General features: G+C 42.6%; 1 protein-coding gene across 1 annotated transcript in view; it reads right to left on the bottom strand.

Annotated features, from left to right (window-relative positions):
* Positions 1 to 21,511, bottom strand: part of LOC108798331 (multidrug resistance-associated protein 1-like) — a 112,632-nt gene that overhangs the window by 17,439 nt on the left and 73,682 nt on the right. Inside the window, exons 15-16 of the mRNA XM_018570070.1 lie at positions 19,671 to 19,772; positions 11,197 to 11,343 (exon numbers count right to left, since the gene is read on the bottom strand). Coding sequence (XP_018425572.1) covers positions 11,197 to 11,343; positions 19,671 to 19,772 — 249 coding nt within the window. The remainder of the gene's footprint in view (positions 1 to 11,196; positions 11,344 to 19,670; positions 19,773 to 21,511) is intronic.

The following is a 21,511-nucleotide window of genomic DNA, read 5'->3' as shown; positions in this document are numbered from 1 at the left end:
GTTTTTTTACTACGGCCGGCCCGGAGGTGGTTAAATAATTATTTTGTTTTTGCAAAAGTGGAATATGCCTTAAAAAATTAAATTAAAAAAAATATCTATGTTTTGCTTAAAGCAGAACTAGAGTATGTTTGTGCTTAAAAGTATATAGAATTATATATAGATAGAATTTAATCACCAAAATATCATGCAACTTTTTACTAGGGATTCACCGATACTAGTATCGGTGCCAATGAGAGTATTAGGGGGAGTACTCTTACTCGCCCAAATGCTCCAATGCCTAGCCCGATACCTGAGCTTCCGGTTTCAGGAAGCCGGGCAGCAAGTCATTACATGCCAGCTTCTCGACCAATCAGGAACCCGGGCAACGAGTCATTACAGGATGCTCAGCTTCCCGATTGGCCAGAAAGCCGGCTCCATGCTTCCTCGCCAGGTGACGAGGGAGCATGGAGCCGGCTTCCCTGCTTATTGGGAAGCCGGGTGGCATATCTTTACACGCCGCCCGGCTTCCTGGCTCATCAGACAGGACTTCCGGGACTTCCAGTATCAGTAAGTACCGAAAATTTTTTATCAATACTCGATACCGAAAAACTGGTATTGGTGCATACATTTTTTACATAATGTAAATTTCAAAAGTAATTTTCAATATTTTTTTATGTGCAGCTTTAAAATAATCACGATGATCCAGCCATGATGGTCCTTGTCCAGACACTTTCTGTTATAGGTGACAACGCTCAATGCCTCTGGGTTATACTCCTGCATTGAAACCCTCTCTCATGAGTTTCCAATGTAGACTACAAGTGGCTGTCCAACACACATTACGCCTTCAGGTTCACAGTTGTCGCCATCACTGGAGTGCATGTATGTAAACATACAGCAGTACTGAGATGCATTTAACACAACTGTTTGACACACGGAGCTTCAACAAACTGACTTTCATTTAATTAGGATTTACATTTAGTTTACTACAAGAAAGCATTATTCAGCTAATTAGATCTTGCTTAGTGAACAGGATTTGAGGTCTAACAGAAGGAAAAATATCTGTAAATATAGTACTAAACATATCAATTAAAACATTTTTGACATCAATATATTTTTCTCCATATCTATTTTTTCAAGAGATATAACTACAGCAAGACAAGAGGTCAATGAAGCCTTGATGCCCAGACCAACATTTAGTAGCTTTATTATGTATCCGGGACAAGAACTCTTACTTATTTTGCTAAGTAAATATTTCTTACAATGTTTATGTGATTCAAGTTGTAATAAAATTAGATTGTTGTACTTACTGTAAAATATTTTTCATGTAGTCTGTTGGAGAGACACAAGACTTCTATTAGTCAGGATATACTGTCACATACAAGGACACGGCCAAACAGAAAAAGTTGTTAGCCAGCCCCTGTACAACCTATCCTCTACCCAGCATGCCTCAATTTTGTGAGAAAACTCGAGAAATCATGAAGGAATGGGACCCATGTCCCTCAACGGATTACAAGAAAAATATCTTATTTTCTTGATCATCCATTTAGGGACATAGACATTGAATTACATTTGGGACATCCAAAAGCAGTCCAACTGAGGGGCAGGCAACAGGCACTGCCAGGACCAATACAATTTAAAGGACTATTGTATATCAGAGGTATCTGAAGGAGTCAACTCTGAAATTAGAGATAGGCTGGGGGAAGCCCTTTGCAAGGCAGAGAAACTTCCATGAGCAAAGGGAGAACAGAGGATCAACCTGATGTTCCAGAGGAGGAAAGAAAGCTGCCGCCAAGGGGGAACTTCTGAATGGAGGAGCAATGGGTCCTTGCTAGTGAGAACTAGGGAGCCAACCAGCAATCCACCAAACTGATGAAAAAGACAAGCTACAAAAAAAAGGATGAGTGCAAAAGCAGAGCAAGAACTGAGAAGATCAACAGAAGAAAGCAACTTGCAGGGCCCTAGACCCAGAAAAAAAACAAATCCCTAGAGAAAGAAAGTTTGAGCAAAATAAAAAAATTCCAAAGAAAACACCAGCCGGTCAAAATAAGGGAGAAAAGGTATTGTACTCAACCCTAGAAGCACGGAAAGTGCTTCCATGATGTGGAAAAGGTTGTAGCAAAATCTTGTAAGCAAGATAGCAACGGGGGGGGGGGGCGTGGCCTGGCTTCTGGCATTAACGGATGCTGATCCCTGCAACTCTGGTCCTCTACCATCCTAATATTCATCCTGAACGCTCGTTCCTGCTTCCTCCTTGGCATCTGGCTGCTCCCCACGTTGCCCAGACACTGCCCGCTGCGAAGATGGTAAAGACTGAGCACTAGAAGAATCCGACTACTGCAGAGAAGCTGGCGCACTTCCTGAGGCTCAAAAATAGCGCTGGCAGCCATGCAGCTTCCTCCTCTCCTCCTTCCCCGCCTGGATCCCAGGGGTGCCCAGACTCTGCTCAGTAAGCAAATGGCTAAAGGGGCAGCTGTGACAGGGTGTAAGAGAGGGAGCATCTCCAGTGTCCATTGTGATTCCCTTGAGCCTCAATTGGGATCCCCTTTAGACCTTGCTGGGCCTGCTGACTCTGCTATGGTGAAGGGGGATCAAGTCCTGGAGGATGAGTCCTCTCCTGCAGAACTTATCCTCATGCAATTAATGGAGGCAATGCAGGACTGTAAAAGGTCCTTTGCTTCACGGAAAGAAAGTGTGCATGTTGATTTATCATTGCTCAAACATGACATGCAGGGGCTGAGTGAGAGGCTCACAGAAAGAGGGTAGACTCAGCGAAGTTCACTTTTCTTAGTTATTGTTTGGGTATAAAGGCGGGTTAGTTTTGAGTTTATCCATCGCTCCAAGCTCGCTCCCATGGTGGACTACAATCTCACGTTTTGTTTACTTATATGTAAAGCGATTGTAGTCCATCACAGGCGCGAGCGTGGAGCGGTGGCTACTTTACAACACACACAGGGACCATGGGGAACAAAAGTAGCCACCCTCCAGAAGGAAGGACAGTGTCAGCAGCAATTCAGAGACGATTTGAGGATCTACAGCCAAGTGATACACAAAAAAGGTACATTAATGTTAATAGTTAAGGTAGTTGAATGTATTTATAAGATTTAACCCATGAGTTTAGTGTCACTTTAACCCCTTCATGCCTGAGGCCTTTTTTTCATTTTTTGCACCCATGTTATATTCCACATTTTAGGCCTGAAAATTACTTTAAACCCCCAAACATTATATATTTTATGAAAGCCAAGACCTTATAGAATAAAATGGTGGCAGTTGCAAATTAGCGCAACTCCTTATTAAGCCCCAAACATTTTTGAAAAATGTACTTAAATGCCCCAAAACACAAATAAATACCCATTTTTAAAATAAAATATAAAATATGAGGTTACATCGAGTAAATAGACACCCAACACAGGAACCGGTGACAGGTACTCTTTAGGGTGATGCTGCGGGTCCAAAAGACCCCTAGTATTACCTTTGTACTCTAAATAAGCTATTGAAGTGCAGATCGCACTTCAATAGCTTATTGCTGGGGTTCAGGAGCCCAGCACTGACTGCTATGGGACCGGAATTGATGCAATCTGCATCGCTCTCGGTCCCATAGAACGTAAAGGGGATCGACGAACAGAGTTTCGTTCATCTCCTCCCCAGCTTCCCGCCGATACCGAAGAGGCCGGTCCCTGGCCCGTAGGAGGGGCAACCGAGCCCGGGAAACACAGCGGGGGGCCCTTCAACGTGCCGTAGAAGCGTTCTGGCGACAGCTGAGTCACCAGAATCGTTTCTACTGTAAAGCCGACAGTCTGTCTGTTTAAATAGCCTCGATGCCAGCGACGTACACTGTACATAGTTGGTCGTGAAGGGGTTAATATTGAACCCCAGAAAGGACCCCACTAAATGCAATTCATATCATGGACTTGCCACTGGATCTCATGGGCAGAGTTATTAAAATAATTGATAATAAAAAATAATATAAAAAAGCTTCTATATATTCTAGCTAACTCACCCTGCTATATCCCTCAAAAATACTTTCAAAAAAAATTATTCTATATGTGTATCTTTCCTATGGAAGAGACATAGTCCTAGGGTGGCTCTGGAGGCATTAAGCTCCCTCGCTCCTTGGCGGGCCTTGCCTTTCCCAATTTTCGCCTAGATTGTCTGGCGGCTTAACTAGTGGTGGTGCATGATTGGTTGGTCACTGATGAAGGAAACACCTATACAGCGACAGAGGCTGAAATACTTCTTTTGAATCCTTGCACGACATCCTGTTTAGAGGGACCCCTGGTGCTTAACGGGGCATTGCCCTTCTTTCCATGACGCTTTAAATTCTTAAATATGCTATCAAATGGTTGAATGCATATAATTGGTCCCTATCTCCATACTCTCCACTGTGGTGAAATCCAACCTTTCAGGAATTCTTTAAAAGGAGAACTATGGGGTCAGTGTTTTTCCCCATAGTTCACCTTAGGGTAACGGGAGGACACAAACTAGCGTCCTCCCGTTACCCTAAGCTCAGTATACCGCGAGCTACAGTTCGCGGTATACTGAAACGTCCATTCGGCCAGTCAGGGCTGGCAGATCGGAGCGGGGAGAGGGGAATCCAGCCCCTCCCCCTGTCACGGCAGAGAGCCGTGACAGGATCGAGAGGCGAGCGAACCCGGTATGTGTTCGCTCACCTCCCGATCTACTGAGCCGACCTGTGACAGTCTCATTGTCACAGGTCGGCTAGAACTATGAGGTGAGTGAAAAGCACTCACCTCATAGTTCTCCTTTAATCTTCCCTTGGCCACATTTTGGTCCTCTGTTGGAGTAAAGTCTCTGCAACATCTATTTAGGAATGGTACCATGGCCACCTTTCCTCAACTCAGGGAGAAGCTGGGACTTTCTCACACCACTCTCCTGGCATATTTTCAACTATATGCAGTCCATAGTCAGTCTGGGTCCACCTCTGACTAACTCAAACTACCCTGGAGAAAATGCTACGTAGAGAGGACTCCTCTCAGCTCATGTCCACTTACTACGCAGAACTGATTGCCCCTATATCCTCTAGATTTAGTAAGAGCAAACATAAATGACAAAATCTCCTTTCTGATTTAGATCTTGATGACTGGTACAACTTTGAAGATACATTATATCCCCTTCTCTTATAGCATTCAGGGATATAATTATACAAATGAAAATGTTCTATCAGGTGTATTATACCACATCGCTCCTATGTATCCTGGGCCTTTGCTCCTCTCCATAGTGCTTTAAGCGTTGTGGAGAAAGAGCAAATTTCTTTCACTCCTTCTGGTCCTGCCTGATCATTGGCATTTTTTGGTCGGATGTTACCGAATTTCTGGAGAGGAACCTGGATCTCCCCAATGTGTGCAACCCTATCGTTCTGCCTCTTGGTAATGTTGGGGGAGCTCACGTTGGAATGTGGGGGGCTCAACGTCTTCTCCGTAGTCTCCTTTTTTTATGCCAGGAAAGCCATTCTTCTGGTGTGAAAGCCTTAGGCTCCTTCCCTGAGTTGCTGGAAATGTATAGTTGACCAGTCTCTTCCTCTTTACAAGATAACCTATGAACAGAAAGGTAATACACAGCTCTTTGGCTGTATATGGGGTCCACAATTAGCCACTACTAACACTGTTGATCTGCCCTGACCTCCTCTCACATTATGGCACAGCTTTGATACTGCATTATAAACTTTTTCATGTGTAATGTCAATTGTACATGAGGCATTGTTTCTGACTCACTGTCATTATTGTATTTATTGTATAGTGTATTACGAGACAAACGTTTACTGGTAATGGTATTGTTTTGTTAGTATCAGTTTAATGTGTTTAATTGTACATGTTATTGCAAAACTAAAAAACAAGGCTATCCAAAGATGGATACTTCCTGCCAAGCCGCAAAAGAGGGGCACACAGGTTCTTATCCCTTAAACCTCAATGGGGAGGTCACCATCTGAGGAGATCCAGAAGGTGAAGCCTTACCACCAGGAAAACCAGTGCTGTCAAAACCAGAGCTGCCAGATAAACATGGTGCTGCAGAAGCAGGATCATCAGTGGGGATGATGCTTCCTCCAGGATGAATTGTGGAAAAGTGAGTTCAGAACACACACGCAACACTCCACCCAACAGATGACACCAGCGCAAACTGGCGGGAAATTTAAAACGGCTCTTGGCCCAGAAAGTGCAACAATGCAGAGCCCAGTGATGGAAGGTCACATTCCAGCCTAGCCCCGCAATCCAGTCCTGTAGGTCCAGGTAGGACCTCCAAAGCTAGTGCTGAGGTGCTGCCAATTCAGGTAGCTGTGCTGTAGAGACCAGCTCATGCAATGGTATAGCAAGAAATCTTCACAGGAATCACAGAGAAAAACAAAACAAAAACCAAAGCAATAAAGTAAAAAAAAAATCTTTACTGAAGTTATCAAGGTTAGAAGGCTGCAAAAAATAGAATTTTTGTACACATCAAAAAAACCTCTGCTCCCCGTTCATTGAAGGACACAGGAAACAGATCTGTGATCATGTACCGTAGGATAATATCTAGGGATGTCCCGTTACTGATGCCAGTACCGGTGCCGATACAGGGCATTTTCAGGCGTACTTGTACTCCTGAAAATGCCCCGATGTATAGATCAGATACTGGCCCTTTATTTTTTTTTAAACTAGCTTCGGCCATTGACCCGCATATTGACTTGCATAGCCCCTCCCCCGGAATACCTCTCCACCAAACGCAGGCTCCCTCTCTGCTCTGATCTCTCTGGACGGAAGTGTGACAGCATGGCGGGCAGTAAGTGTTATGTGTGGACAGGCTCTTCTCCCTGCTGGTGCTGGCTGCAGAGCTCTGTGTCCCTTTCACAGACCTCTGTAGCCAGCACGAAAAGGGAGAAGAGACTCCGGCTGTGAGTTCCCCCGCTGCCCCCCTGTACATTAGCTGCTGCTCCTCCGTGTCCCCTCCTTTTCAACTTGGTAAAACTGTTTGCTTTTGGTAATATATCACAAAGTGTGAGATGTCCGTGCTCCTTATGTGTAATGCAGTCACCCGACCTACACAGCAGTTTTCACTCTCATTGAATGAAAAGAATGTCCGTTCAGTGTGCTGAAGGGGAGGAGAGGAGAGAAGCTGTAAATCTTGCCTTCACACAGAATGGACCTTCTCTTCTTTCATCGAGAGGGAAAACTTCTGTGTACGTCTGGTGAAGGCATTATTATTAAACACATAAGGAGCAGCTTTTGATTACACTCCATTTCCACCCATGAGTGCAGATTTTATAAATATATCACATAAGGAGCACCGACATCTGTCACTGAGATACATCACCAAAAGCAAACAAACAGTTTCATCAAGTGGAAAAGGAATTGACACTTGTAACAATAGCCAGCCTGCTATTGCATATTTTAAATTGCAATAGCCAATAGCAGGCTGGCTATTGTACCAGCGCATGGGGAGAAAGTATTTCCCCGACACCAGAGCCAGAGACTGAAGCCACCAGACAAGAGAAGCCCTCTTCCCTGCCCAGCGACATGGGAGACTTGTCCCATTGCGACAAGATGTCCCCCTGTAGGGTCTTGGTGTGATGTTGTGCATAAGCCACCGCCTTGAAGGAGGCTACCATGAGACCCAGCACCTACATGCAGAAGCGGATAGGCGACCAACGACGAGACCTCAACAACCTCGCCTGAGAGCGAATCTTCCGAAGCTTTTGCCGAGGGTGGAAAACACAGGCCGTAACAGTGTCCAGAATAAGATCCAGATACTCCAGCTGCATGGACGGTACCAGACAGGATTTGTTGAAGTTCAGAATCCATCCGAACTCTTCCAAAGAACGCACAGCAAGATCTTCCTCCAGGGAGGAATGCGACTCCACCTTCAGGAGAAGGTCGCCCAGTTACCCCATGATCGCGATCCCAACGCCAGAATCGGGGCCAAAACCTTGGTGAACACTCGAGGAGCCGACGCCAGACCGAAAGGCAGAGCCACAAACAGGAAGTGCTCCTCCCCCACCGCAAAGCAAAGATAACACTGAAGGGAGAGACAAATGGGGACATGAAGGTAGGCATCTTTGATGTCGATGGAAGCCAAAAGATCCCCTGATGGAGACACGCCACTGCAGATCTGATAGATTCCATGTGAAACCTGCGGACCCTCACAAAGGCGTTCAACCGCTTGAGGTCTAGAATGCGTCGAATCCCCTCTTTCTTGGGCACTGTAAACAGATTTTAATAAAACACTTTGAACCTCTCCGAGGGATTCCGAAAAGGATGGGGAATAACAGTAGCTTTGTTCAGGCGCGATACAGGAGGATCTACTGCTGAAGTCGTCGCCCACTTGGTCAAAAACGACTCCTCAAAAGGGAAACGAACCAAAAACCTGCTTCCACTCCTTGTAGACAAAATCATAAAGGAGATGCAAGGAAAGAGCTTAGTGGAACGCTTACTTTGTGTCCCAAACTGAACTGGAGGAAGCGCAGAAGAACTCTGAGCCTCCTCAATCTTAAAGTGACATTAAACCCTCAGATTTTTTAACATAAAACAATACTGTAATGTGTGAGCATGAAAAGGACCGAAAAGGACCGTCCAAGCCGCCAAACACATCAGTCACAGAAAGTGACGTCATGGGAAAGGCATGCCAGCCCCCAACCAAAATGGCGGCTGCGGCTTCTGACAAGGGCGCAGACTAAGCCTGGGGCTCAATTAGTGCCCGCCCACGAGGCTGGAAGACAGGAGACATGCGGCCAGGGCGAGTAGGGACGGCGGAAGAAACACACCTGACCGTAGTCGCGCCGCCACCTGCCTGTATGGAGTGCTGTGACTGGTAGGCCGAGGCCCCCAGTCATATGCACCAGACCGGGACGCACCAACAGGCCTCTCCAATAAAGCAGAGTCGTCGCAGTCGACCCACCGAGGCAGAGTCTGCATGCGCTCGTCGGTCGTACAGGGGAGACGACAAGGATCTACAACATCCAGCTTGTCGCCCTGACGACACTTACTAAAAAACCCAGCGAAAAGTGGGGAAAAAAACAGATAAGAATTCCATAGAAAAAATTCCTAGCTCTTTACTCCTGACATTAAGAAAAAAAACTGGAGACTTTTTAGCAGGTGGGGGGTTTGGCCACCAGTAGGGGCCGCCCCTAGGCTGTCTTAGTCTTTTGTTTTGTGCCTAGGGTACTTCTCCTGCAGGTGGCAATATTACCCTATGGTACATGATCCTAGATCTGTTTCCTGTGTCCTGTAACCACTTGAAGTCCGTGGTGTTAAACCCCTTGCCATCCAGGCCATTTTTCAGTATAAAGCGCTGCGGCACTTTGACTGACATTTATTCCGTCATGCAACGCTGCACTGAAATTAATTTTATACCATGTTTTGGGGACAGGTACAGCTTTCTTTTGATGGTATTTAATCACCGTTGGGGGTTTTCTTTTTTAAAAAAAAAAAAAAAAAAAAAAAAAACTGTTTCCCCGATATTAAATTATAAAAGATTTATTATTACCCAATTTTTTGGTAAAATAAGAGACTGGGTCAAGTCGGGTAAAAAGACACCAAACATGTCAAGCCTTAAACTTGCGCGCACCCGCGAAACATCAAAAAACTACAATACCCAAAATTGGCCATAAGCGACGCTTTAAAAGCTTTTACCGCTCATCAGTTTAGTGTTATCAGTGATTGATGGCCCTAAAATGATTGCTCTCACTCCGACGTTTGTGGCGATATGTAACATGTGTAGCGCAATTGTCGTTTTCGCGCGCTGACACATCTGACGCATATATATATATATTTTTTACACTTATTGTTATTGCTATTACATAGGGGATACAATCCCCCTATATAATAGTAAAGGCACACTGACAGGTCCTCTTTATGGAGACATTAGGGGTCTCTAGGACCCCTGTCACCTGGGGACCCCAAAAGAAGCTGATGAAGCAGAGATCTGCTTCATCGGCTTCTTTTCTCTGGCTATAGCAGCCAGATGACTGACAGGTGAATGCGGAAGTGATGTAATACACATCACTTCTGCATTCACAGTACGGAGGGAGAACAGCAAGGAGGAAGATGCTGATCTCCCTCCCATCTCACCTACTAAAGCCCTTCCGAGCCGGTCCCGGGCTGCAGATGGGCTAGCGGATTCCGGGATTGAAGGTGAGGGGTCAGGAGGCGGGCGGCAGCACTCGAGGGGGGTCGACCAAATCACACCATACAACTGATCGGCGGCTATAGAGCTATAGAGCTTGTATGTGAAACAGCGGGTAACGGCTGTGCAGAACGGACGGGTTTTTCCTGCCCGGGGGCGCGCACGAGCAGGAAACAAAATGCCGTCTGGAGACGGCAACCCGCAAATGCGAGTCTGCTGTCCGTCCGTTTTTTCTCAACGGGCGGACGGCAGGAGGTAAATGAACGGAAGAGAAATTGGCAGACTCAGTGGAGCAGCAGAAAAATAATTTACCTCCTAGGACCCTTGTACAAAACCCAGAAATGCTGGGTAGAGGAGGGGTTATAAAAGGGCTGGCTTACAACTTTTATTGATTGCCAGTGTCCTAACCCCTTGGCAGGCAGCAATAAAACATTGTAATAGAATTCCTGTGTTCCTCAATGGACAATAAAGGAATATCGTATTTTAATTATAACCTGACAATTCCACAAATAGAATTTCTAGTTATTTTTTACATCTTCCTCTGTACATAGCAAGTGAAGTACAGTGTCATGTTTATTTGTAAACAAACTCTTCCAGCCTGCATGTGACCTCCATAATTGGTCTGAATTAATCTGAAATCTGTGGTTTTCAGGGACAGCGCGGTCTTAGAACTAGGTGCACACAAAGCCAGGCTAATGCTCACAGATCACTGATGAAATGTAGGTTAGTGCACACTCATCACAGGGGACCATGCCGGAGAATAATAATCAGCAGCCATTTAATGGCTAAACTATCTGCATTAAGGTAACTTTTTAGTAAGCACCCTTGGAATTTCTATAGTTTGTTTCAACCTCTGTAATTGTTACATCTGCCTGCATGCAAATTTAACGAAAAATTTAATAAGGACATAATTATAAAAATGGATTAATATACAGAATACTTTTACAGCATGTATTAACCACAAAATACACTAAATTTTTTTTTTTGCAATGGTGATCTATAAATCAATCTCTAGTTAGAACTAATGTGAACTTTATCTACAAATAGTGGCATTGTTATACAAAATAATGGAGTCCATTTACAACTGCTAGTACTATCTTGTCCACTTACTTTCTCCCCACCCTGGACAGTAGCAGTAATGTTCTTCAACGCAAGGTCTAAATCTTCTCGGTAACGTAAGCAGAAATTGTGGAACTCAATCTTTCCTTCATGAGGCCAGCTGCTTTCTGGTTTAGTCTCCTGAAGCGTCCATGGGGCCTAAATACATATCCAAAAAACAAAGCATAATTTACATATCCACACTAAATGATGGTTTATGGTTACCAACAAAAAGACAATTATGCTAAACATGAAAATTTTTCACATCTTTGAACAGTTACTTATTGTGAAGGATATGTATGTCTTATTACTAAATGATACTCCCTGACTGCTGAAGGTAGCACACATGCTACAGTCGAAAGTCTTCTGTCGAACAAGCAGGCTTGAAAACGTGGCCTGCTTGTTCGACAACTGCCGAATGGGCCGGTGTGCGCACGCGCACACTGCCCGTTTGCAGTGATCGGAAGCCCTCACTGCGGTCATCGGAAGCCAGCCCCTCAGCAGGGCGGGCTTTCGATGATCGCAAGTACGATCTGCCTGTCCAAGATGGGCAGATCATACAAGCTTTTCATAAGCTTACGACCATCGCAAGACAAAAGTCTTGCGATGGTTGTAAGTAGGGATGTCCCGATACCAATGCTAGTACCGGTATCTGGGCCGATACAGGACATTTTCAGGAGTACTTGTACTCCTGAAAATGCCCCGATGCCTAGATCAGATACCGGCCGTTTAAATTTTTTCAACTAGCTTCGGCCATTGACCCCCATAGCCCCTCCCCCGGAATACCTATCCACCAAACGAGGCTCCCTCTCCGCTCTGACCTCTCCGGAAGTGTGACAGCATGGCGGGGGTAAGTGTTGTGTGGACAGTCTCTTCTCCCTGCTGGTGCTGGCTGCAGAGCTCGGTGACCCTTTCACAGACCTCTGTAGCCAGCACGAGAAGGCAGAAGAGACTGCAGCTGTGATCACCCGCTGCCCCCCTCCCTGTATCTTAGCTGCTGATCCTCCGTGTCCCGTCCTTTTCAACTTTATGAATTGGTTTCCTTTTGGTGATATCTCTCAGTGTGAGATGCCCGTGCTCCATGCTGCACAGCAGTTTTCACTCTCATTGTAAGAAGAGAATGTTCGTTCAGTGTGCTCACGGGAGAGAGAAGCTGTAAATCTTTCCTTCACACAGAATGGAGATTCTCTTCTTTCATTGGGAGGGAAAACTTCTGTGTACATCTGGTGAGGTCATTATTAAACACATAAGGAGCACACTGAGCTCCACTGCCTGCTGTATTTACATTCAGTGAATCCAGTGAAGTAAAAAGGTGACGGTAGAGGTCTAAAAGACCCCTAATGTCACCTTGAAGAGAACCTGTCACCTCCAATGCACGCAGCACTGGCGAGAAACTGCCCTAAAATCATTAGTCTGTATTGTTTTAGAAAAAATGTCACCTGTCCCTTTAAGAAAAAGTATCGGTAATTGGTATCGGCAAGTACATGAGGGACAGTACTTATACTTGGTCTTGAAAAAGTGGTATCGGGACATCCCTAGTCGTAAGGTGTATGGGCACCGTAAGATATTCAACAAGCTGAAGTCCGAATCGTGGCCCAGACAGAACGGTTACTCAGTCCGTGTCTGAAACACGGTCCACCATTTAGGTTGCATTCACACCAGCAGCTGCACTGCAACGCACAGCTGCTGCTATGCTTTCCCAGACAGTACTAATGTATTGATCCCAGCGCTTCACACCAAGTTTTTTTTGCAAGAACTGTATTGAAAAGTCATACCACATTGTGGCCAGCTTCAGTGAAAAAAGTACAGTATCCATTACAGCACAGTAATACCACATACCACATTGTGGCCAGCTTCAGTGAAAAAAGTACATTATCCATTATAGCACAGTAGAGTGCCCCCTTTCATCAGTGGTCTCCATCAGAGTAGGTCAACAATGTATTGCACTCAGTAGGTTTTGTGAAAAGTGTAGTGGCTAAATGTCCATTATTAACTAACTCTCATATCAAGAAATGGAATGTCATTGCATGATGTTTCTGGGTTAAAACACAATACCTTCTACAATCAAATTAAGATGCTCAATGAACATATGCATAGCATCCTGTGGTCCTGTCCATAGTACAAAAAATTATCAATGTACCTGGGCCAAAGTTTTACATGAACAAACAGATCAAATGGGTAGATGTGCAGTTCCCTCAAATACCCCACAAAAAAGTTAGCATATGAGGGAGCTGCAGAACTGCCCATAGCAGTACCTTTTGTTTGGAAATAGAATTGTTTCAAATCTGAAGTAGTTGTTCTCCAGTACCATTCTTAAAACCTCCAATATGACGTCGGCGGGAGGGTACGGAGTGTCCCTTTTAAATAATGGCTTACAGCCTTGAGTCCCAGTACAGTGGAAATACATGTATATAGCGAGGATATGTCCATGGTAAGGAGTGTCCCCCCATGCTACAAGGTTGTTAGAGAAACCGAGGACGCGGCCGTGCGATCCCACATGGTACCGCCTCTCCTGATCCTCTATTTTTTTTTAATATAAATTACTCAATGGGCATGCAGCAATTTTACTTGTACATATGAGGTTTAATAATGTTTAGATCTGTTGCACCATGGTCTTTGACTTGCGCTATTATTGTATGCTATTGCACTTGTTAGTTGTTTTGTCATTTTTTTATTATGGTGGGTTCTGACATCATTGTGATGTCATGGGGGTGGTTCTTGGGGTGTACATTTGTGTTTTCTAGTATATAAAACATACATGTGAAGTTACACATATATCGTATATCATTCTTTTCTTTCACAAACTTTTTACTCGTTTTTCATTACACAGTAAGAATAAAATGGCAGAGTAAAGTGTAAGATCTAAAAATAGGTTTTAAAAATCTTTGGCTTACCTCAAGTCTCCGAAGTTATTATCTTTTGCTAGGTTAATTTTTAGACTGGATAAAGACATGAATGTGTTTAAAAAGTGGCCAGGAGATTTCCTACTAAATTGTAAACTCTCATGAGCAGGACCCCCCTAACCATCCTGTATTGAAACTGTATTGTAACTGTACTGTCTCCCTCCATTTTGTAAAGCTCTGCACAAAGAGGTGGCGCTATACAAATCCTATATAATAATAATAATTAGGTAAAGACATTTGTGGCAAGTTGATTGGTGGTAAAATATAATCAGTAAATAAGGGCAATGTGTGTATAATGCCTGTCTGTTATGTCCCTACAACACTCATGTTGGATCGAATGTGTTCCGCCAAGGATTCCAAGTCTAATACAAAAACAACAGGTGAAAAAGGGAACCTTGGCAGGTGCCTTGGTAGATGACACAAATGAGAAGGGTGAAAACCAAGGTGTCAAACTGATAATTCTTTTTTTTTCTTTTCATTTACTCTTTTTGCCCATAGAAAACAGCTGTTGAAAACTATCTGCTCTGGGTGTCAAAAAGACATCGCTTATTCTCACAGAGATTTATTTTCTTTAAAAAAAAATATATTAACTCTACAACTCCAATTCCAAAAAAGTTGGGATGCTGTGTAAACTCTACTTAAAACAGAATGCAATGATTTGCAAATATCATAAACCTATATTTTATTCACAATAGAAAACATATTAAATATTTAAAACTGAGAAAATTTACCATTTTAGGAAAAAATAAGGTAATTTTGAAATTGATGGCAGCAACCCTTTAAAAAAAAAGTTGGGACAGGGCAACAAAAAGCTTACAAAGTAAGTGGTACGGAAGTAAGGAAGAGCAGGAAGAACATTTTGCAACTAATTAGGTTAATTGGCAACAGGTCAGTAACATATCCGGGTATAAAAAGAGCATCTTGGAGAGCCAGAGTGTCCCAGAAGAAGGGATGCACCGATAACGGTTTTTCGGTATCAAGTACAAGTGCCGATATTTTCTTCTCAGTACTCGCCGATACTGAGTACCAGCGCATTGTGCCACGATTATCACGAAGTCAGGCTGCAAATCATGACCCGTCGCCCAGCTTCCCGATTGCCTGTGACGCCGGTGTTCTAGCGAAAGAACACTGGCTTCCTGACTAATCAGGAAACCAGGTGACGAGTAATAAGGTGCCGTCCGGCTTTCTGATTGGTCAGGAATCCAGGCTGCCTAGTAACAAGTGAAGCTGGCTTCCTAGCCAATCAGGAAGCCGGACGGCATGTAATGACCCGCCTCCCAGCTTCCTGATTGGCTAGGAAGTCGGATTCACTTGTTGCTTGGCAGCCTGACTTCCTGACCATCAGGAAGGCGGGAGCCGGACCATGAAACCACCGCCCGGCTTCCTGATTTGTTAGGAAGCTAGGCTGCTTAGCAAAACGTGAAGTTAACTTCCTAGCCAATCAGGAAGCTGGGAGGCAGGTCACAACCCACTTACGGAGGTAAGTATAGGAGCATTTAAACGAGTATGAGTATATCAGTATCTAGCATCGGTGCAACCATACTCAGGAGTGAAGATAACTGCATCTAAAAATTGTCTAATTCAGAATAATGTTCCTTAACATAAAGTTGCACAGACTTTAAATATATTATCATCTATTCGACAGTACATAATATCAAAAGATTCTGAGAATCTGGAGAAATCTCTGTGTGCAAGGGACAAAAACGCAATACTGGATTGCAGTGATTTTCAGGCCCTCAGCCAGCACTGCATTAGAAACAAGCATGATTCTGTAAAGGACATCACTGCATGGGCTTAGGAATACTTCCAAAAGTTACAGTCTGTGAACACAGTTCACCGTGCCATCCAAAAATGCAAGTTAAAGCTCTATCATGCAAAAAAGAAGACATATCGGAACATGATAAAGAAATGCTGCCATCTTCTGTGGGCCAAAGCTCATTTAAAATGGTCTGTTGCAAAATGGAAAACTGTTTTGTGGCTAGACAAATTGAAATATGACATTCTTTTTGGCAACCATGGGTGTCATGTCCTCCAGACTAAAGAGGGGAGCGACCCCCCGGCTTATCAGCACTCAGTTCAATAGCCTGCTTCTCTGATGGTATGAAGGTGCATTAGTGTGTATGGAATGGGCAGCTTGCACATCTAGAAAGGCACCATCAATGCCGACAGATATATCCAGGTTTTAGAGCAGCATATTCTCCCATTTAGACAATGTCTTTCAGGGAAGGCCCTACATATTCCAGAAGGACAATGCTAAACTGCATACTGTATCTATGACAACAGCATGGCTTCATAGTAGAAGAGTCCGGGTGATTAATTGGCATAGATTACACCAATTGAAAATATTTGGTGGATGTTCAGAGGCTCCTATGATTTTGACGAATGTCTATAATGCCTGGTGGAGCACACAGGAGGCTTCAGCACCAACACCTCCCACAGCAACCCCCATTGCTCTTATTGATTACTCCATTAACCCATTCATCACCTCCCTGGGCACTCTCCCTGGACAATATCCACAAAGCAAGTGTACAGCTTCTTCCACCTCACCTGGCTCCACGCCAACGTCAAAGACTCTCCCCCACCATACCATCCTTGGAGTACCTGTCTAAAAGCCAACCGGGATCAAAAGTTCGACCAACCTACAATAAAGTCTGGCGACGTACACTGTACGTCGTGAGTCACGAAGGGGTTAAAGATACTCTAGAAAATAGTTTTCCATTCTTCGTCGCTACTATCGCTACACACCAAACCCACTGGTGAGTTTAGAAAGCACTTCTCTTCCATATATTTGCACGGTCTCTGACCAACTTGCATTCTTTTTCTTTCTCCACGCCCATCTGGACGCACCACCCCCAAAAAAAACCTCTTCAAATGATCCACCTCTGCCCACCTGTCACCCCAACCAGACCTCACGACACCACCAGGAGGTCATCACCTGTGTACCCATTCATCTCATCACAGGTGAGGGTTCACCGCCCATTTCATTGTTATTTTCCCTGGTCTATCCACCTCCATAAAGTCTGCGCCAGTCACTTGCGCTCCTTCCCTCCCTTTCCTAGCCAATCAGGAAGCCGGTAGGCGGGACATGGTGTGTCCAGCCAGTAAGTTATGCGTCTTCCTAGCCAATCAGGAAGCCGGGAGACGCATAACCCACTGCCCGGCTTGCTGAGTGGCCTGGAAGCTGTCTTCATACTCCCTTGCGGCACTGTCGGTACGAGGGAGAGCTCCCTCTGAGCAGAAGATCCGGTATCGGGGGTAAGTATCGGAGCATTTGGGCGAGTACGAGTATTGGTGCATCCATCAGTGGAAGAGTTTACAAGGATACAGAGGGAGTCTTACAAACCAAAATATATAGAAAACCAACATTGTAATTCCTTTTTACATTGGGACAGCCATAATCCTGCCCCTATAAAGAGTGGTATCCCAGTGGGACACCTTATCAGACCAAAAAGGAATTGCTCTCCCGAGGATGAATTTGAAAAGGAATGTGATTAATTGTTGAAAAGAGGGGATACCCAGAAGAAAAAAAAAAAGTGTTGAAAACTGCATATTATGGAACAAAAAATAAAAAAAAGGGAAAATCTATTGAGAAATCGAGATACGGAGGAAAATCAGTCAGTTCGGATTGTTGGCGATTATACGGCACAATCCAGTTATATCTATAATATAATTGATAAATATTGGCCAATTTCACTGCAAGATGAAACCTTGAGGGTGTATTACATGAACATCAAATCATTACTCATCAAAGGGGAAAGAATTTACGTGATAGACTATTGCACAGCCATTTAGAAACAAAGAAAAAGAAAACAAGAAAATAAAACCTGGTTACCGAAACCACCAAACGGTTTGTACCATTGTGGTCATTGCAAAGCTTGTGAATACATGCCTACTGTCAAGGAATTTAAAAATCCAAAAGACAGCTCGATGGTGAAGATAGAATCTTTCATTAATAGTAGTACAACTGGATTGGTATAGAATGTAAAATTTACTTGTACCATGCTATACGTGGGAAAGACAATTAGACAGCTGAGGAGACGCGTATTTGAACATATGAATGATATGATCCTAAAAAGAGATAAACCAATTCCACGACATATGTGGGGATTGCAAGTATTAAAATTGGGCCCTAGAAGAGGAAACTTGAATGATAAGCTGTTACGAACCGAGGCAAGATAGATATTTAATTGGGCACCATGAACCAGAATGGCTTGAATGAAGCCTTGGCCTTCCTCCATTTATTTGATGACTACTAATCAAATAAATAAAAATGTGTAAAAATGAGAAATAATGAATTTGTATATAATTAAATGAACATAATTAATGCATCTATGAGATATTTAAAAAAATGTTTTATATATGTAAATTAAAAAAAGTAGAAGTAAACATTCATTTTGTTGCAATCACAGGCCAGATAAAGCAGAAAAGAATGAATATATGAAAAAGTGAAATATTATATAAAAAATAAAATAAGGTAATAGCCTTGAAATTGAGGAAAGGGTAAAAAAAAGGCAGCGCAAATAGAGAGAATGCGGTAATATTACCCTCCATTAGATACAGAGAGGAATCCTAAGTGACATCACAGGAAGGGACATCATGAAATAGGAACCTATATATAGGCGACGCACCATGTGGCCCTAGGTAGTTTGTTTTCCCAGTGATGACACAATTTGAACAGACCCCTGATGAAGCCTGAATAGGGGTGAAACACAATGTGCATGGGTGCTTAGGGATTATTGAACGGCAAAAAATAAATTTGATAGAAGAATGTAAATGGAGATAAAAGTAAAAGGGATTACAAAGGTCAATAGAGGTGTAAATAGAAATACCTCGCCCTAAAATGGAATGGGTGCTAAAGGAAAGAGGAAAAAAAAAGTTTAATAAATGTAAAAGACATGCCACACTTCTTATACATTTATTATTATATATAAAAACATATTGATCACGCTAATAAACCGTGAACTTTAAATATAATCATTTTTAGAATGTGTTTCCGGAGATCTGAAAATTATTTTAAAGGTTCCTCTGTGATTAAAAGCTTAAGAAGAGTTGATCAATATACATACAATATAAAACATGTATTACATTTTTAAACATCTGTACTTAAAAAATTCACATTCATTGTTAAGGATTATTTTCATCAAGCGGTGTCTTAGATCTAAAAAGTAATTGGAAAGACTGCATGTTCCTTTTAATTTGATAAGATACCTGCCTTTTTTATCCTAGCTGTAAAAATGTTTATCTCCATATTCAGCTGGGTTAAGCACAATCTTATGCCTGGGGATGCAGACAGATGCTTGCTGGATGACTGCTCTCAGGGAGAACATTGACTTAAATATTGCCAATTTAACCCCACTGAAATAAGAGGCCATGGTAGGGTGAGCCTATATCACTTCCCACCTTCCACTTCTCTGCACAAGCTTGACAAGCATGTTCAATCCAATTAACTCAACTATGATCCCACTAGCTGTCAGAGGGCAATGAGATTGTGTTTGCAGAGACAGCCACTCTTAAATGTCGCTAGGTGCTCTAAACACCACTATAAAGGAAATAAGCAGAACTCCTCAAATGGTTGCATTGTACCTCTTGCTCCAGATCAGAATACTCCTTCACTCGCTCCACTGCGACTATATTGGTTTCCAGTTCTGAAGACATCCTCACTAGCCAATTCAGGTAGGTTGTCACCTATAACAGAGAAAAACAAAATAAAAAAGCATAGACTAAAATGCACGTTTACATAAATCTTTTTTTTCTCACCTTTAACATTTTAATTTTGCACCAGCAGAATCATAAACCAGCTTCTATCTATGGAATGGCGATGATATTCCTGCGGCAGGCAACCCTGCCCCATTAATTTAAAGACGCATTGAAATTGTCAATTACTTGAAGCCTGATTCCAGTATTAATCTACTCCATTTAATGCAGAATCCATTTTAAAGTGTAACACTTAAGATTTACAATTGATGTAGCAGTTACTAAAGGTGCCCATACACCTTACGATTATCGGACGATTTTCGTATGCGATCGACTTTTTGTTCGATAATCGTATGTGTGCATTGCAGTGTCCGACCGACATTACTGTACAATCGTACGACTTTTGACGGTCAAGCATGTTTGAAAACTTTGCTAGATCGTACGATTTTCGTAAGGTTGCTGGCGTTTCCATCCGCCAAAAGTCGTACGATCTTGCGCTAACGAAAATACGGCAAATCAATTACCGCATTTCGTCCCGGTGCTTTTCGCTAATTACGGCTAAATTAATCTTGCGATCATCGGGGCAGGATGGGGCTGCCGTACGACAATTGTACGACTATTCAATCGGACGAAAAGTTTTGTCCGATAATCGTAAGGTGTATGGGCACCTTAAGAAAACAGAAGTGGCAATTTTCGAGAGATGCTAAAAGAAAATCATGTTATTTACTTTGGCAGGAAGCCAAAAGAAAATAAATATCAGTTTTGGGTTAAAACTTCAAATGTATGGAATCTGCTTTGAAATGGTGCAGCTAGAAATTGATAAATATTGAAAAATTCCAATGCTACCTTTTTGAGAGATTTTACTACCAAACTAAATTTCCATCATAAGGGACAATGGCTGCTAGCATCATTACAAATGTAGAAACTTTCAGAATGCTTGTTATCCTAGCTAAATTCAAGCAACACATAAAAACACTAATTCAAGAATGGGTCCTTGTTAGTAGGCTTGCTATAGTTTGTCTTCTTTTTTTTATGTACGTTACTTGATAACGACCTTTACAGGTCAGATAAATAAATGCATTTTGATTAGGATGTTCTGCATTTTTTTTTTCATATGAGTATATTACTTTAGGATTACAAGTGTAAAGCAGAACCCTAAAATAGAACTCCCTTATATATACAATATAACCAAACAGCTTCCTCAAGAAAAGGAAATGATTACATAAAAAGGTGACTTAAAAGCCCTGCTTGAATATTACTGAAGTATTTCATATTCATACAAGGCTTCTATGCAGGCACTGCAAACCATTTATCTACCACTAAACCGACAAAGAGAAATTACGGAGTACTTTACAGTGGAAATGTTAATGCCAGTGAATGCAAAGATATTCAAACCCAAGTTCTATCAAATTCTTGTCAGATAACTTTCCAGAATTTTCCAAGCATTTAGCAAATGTTTAGAAAGCTCTCTCAAAGCATTCACAAATCTCACCTGGTGGCTAAAACTTCTCAATTAATATGTGAAAAAGTACTTATGACACTTACACTTACAGATAAATATAAGATTTAAGATAGGGATTGTGGATAGCAGGAATTAGTTTAACTTTTTATATAATTTTATTATTACTATTTTAGTATTTCTATAATGTTATTATTGCTGAACACTGGAAGAAATAGGAATAAGAAAAAAAAAATGGAAAAAAATAGGAAAAATATAAATAATATCAAGA

The sequence above is a fragment of the Nanorana parkeri genome, unplaced genomic scaffold (genome assembly GCF_000935625.1).
Source record: "Nanorana parkeri isolate BGI_ZX_2015 unplaced genomic scaffold, ASM93562v1 scaffold1451, whole genome shotgun sequence".
NCBI classification, from domain to species: Eukaryota; Metazoa; Chordata; class Amphibia; order Anura; family Dicroglossidae; genus Nanorana; species Nanorana parkeri.
This window is presented reverse-complemented; position numbering and strand designations above follow the sequence as displayed.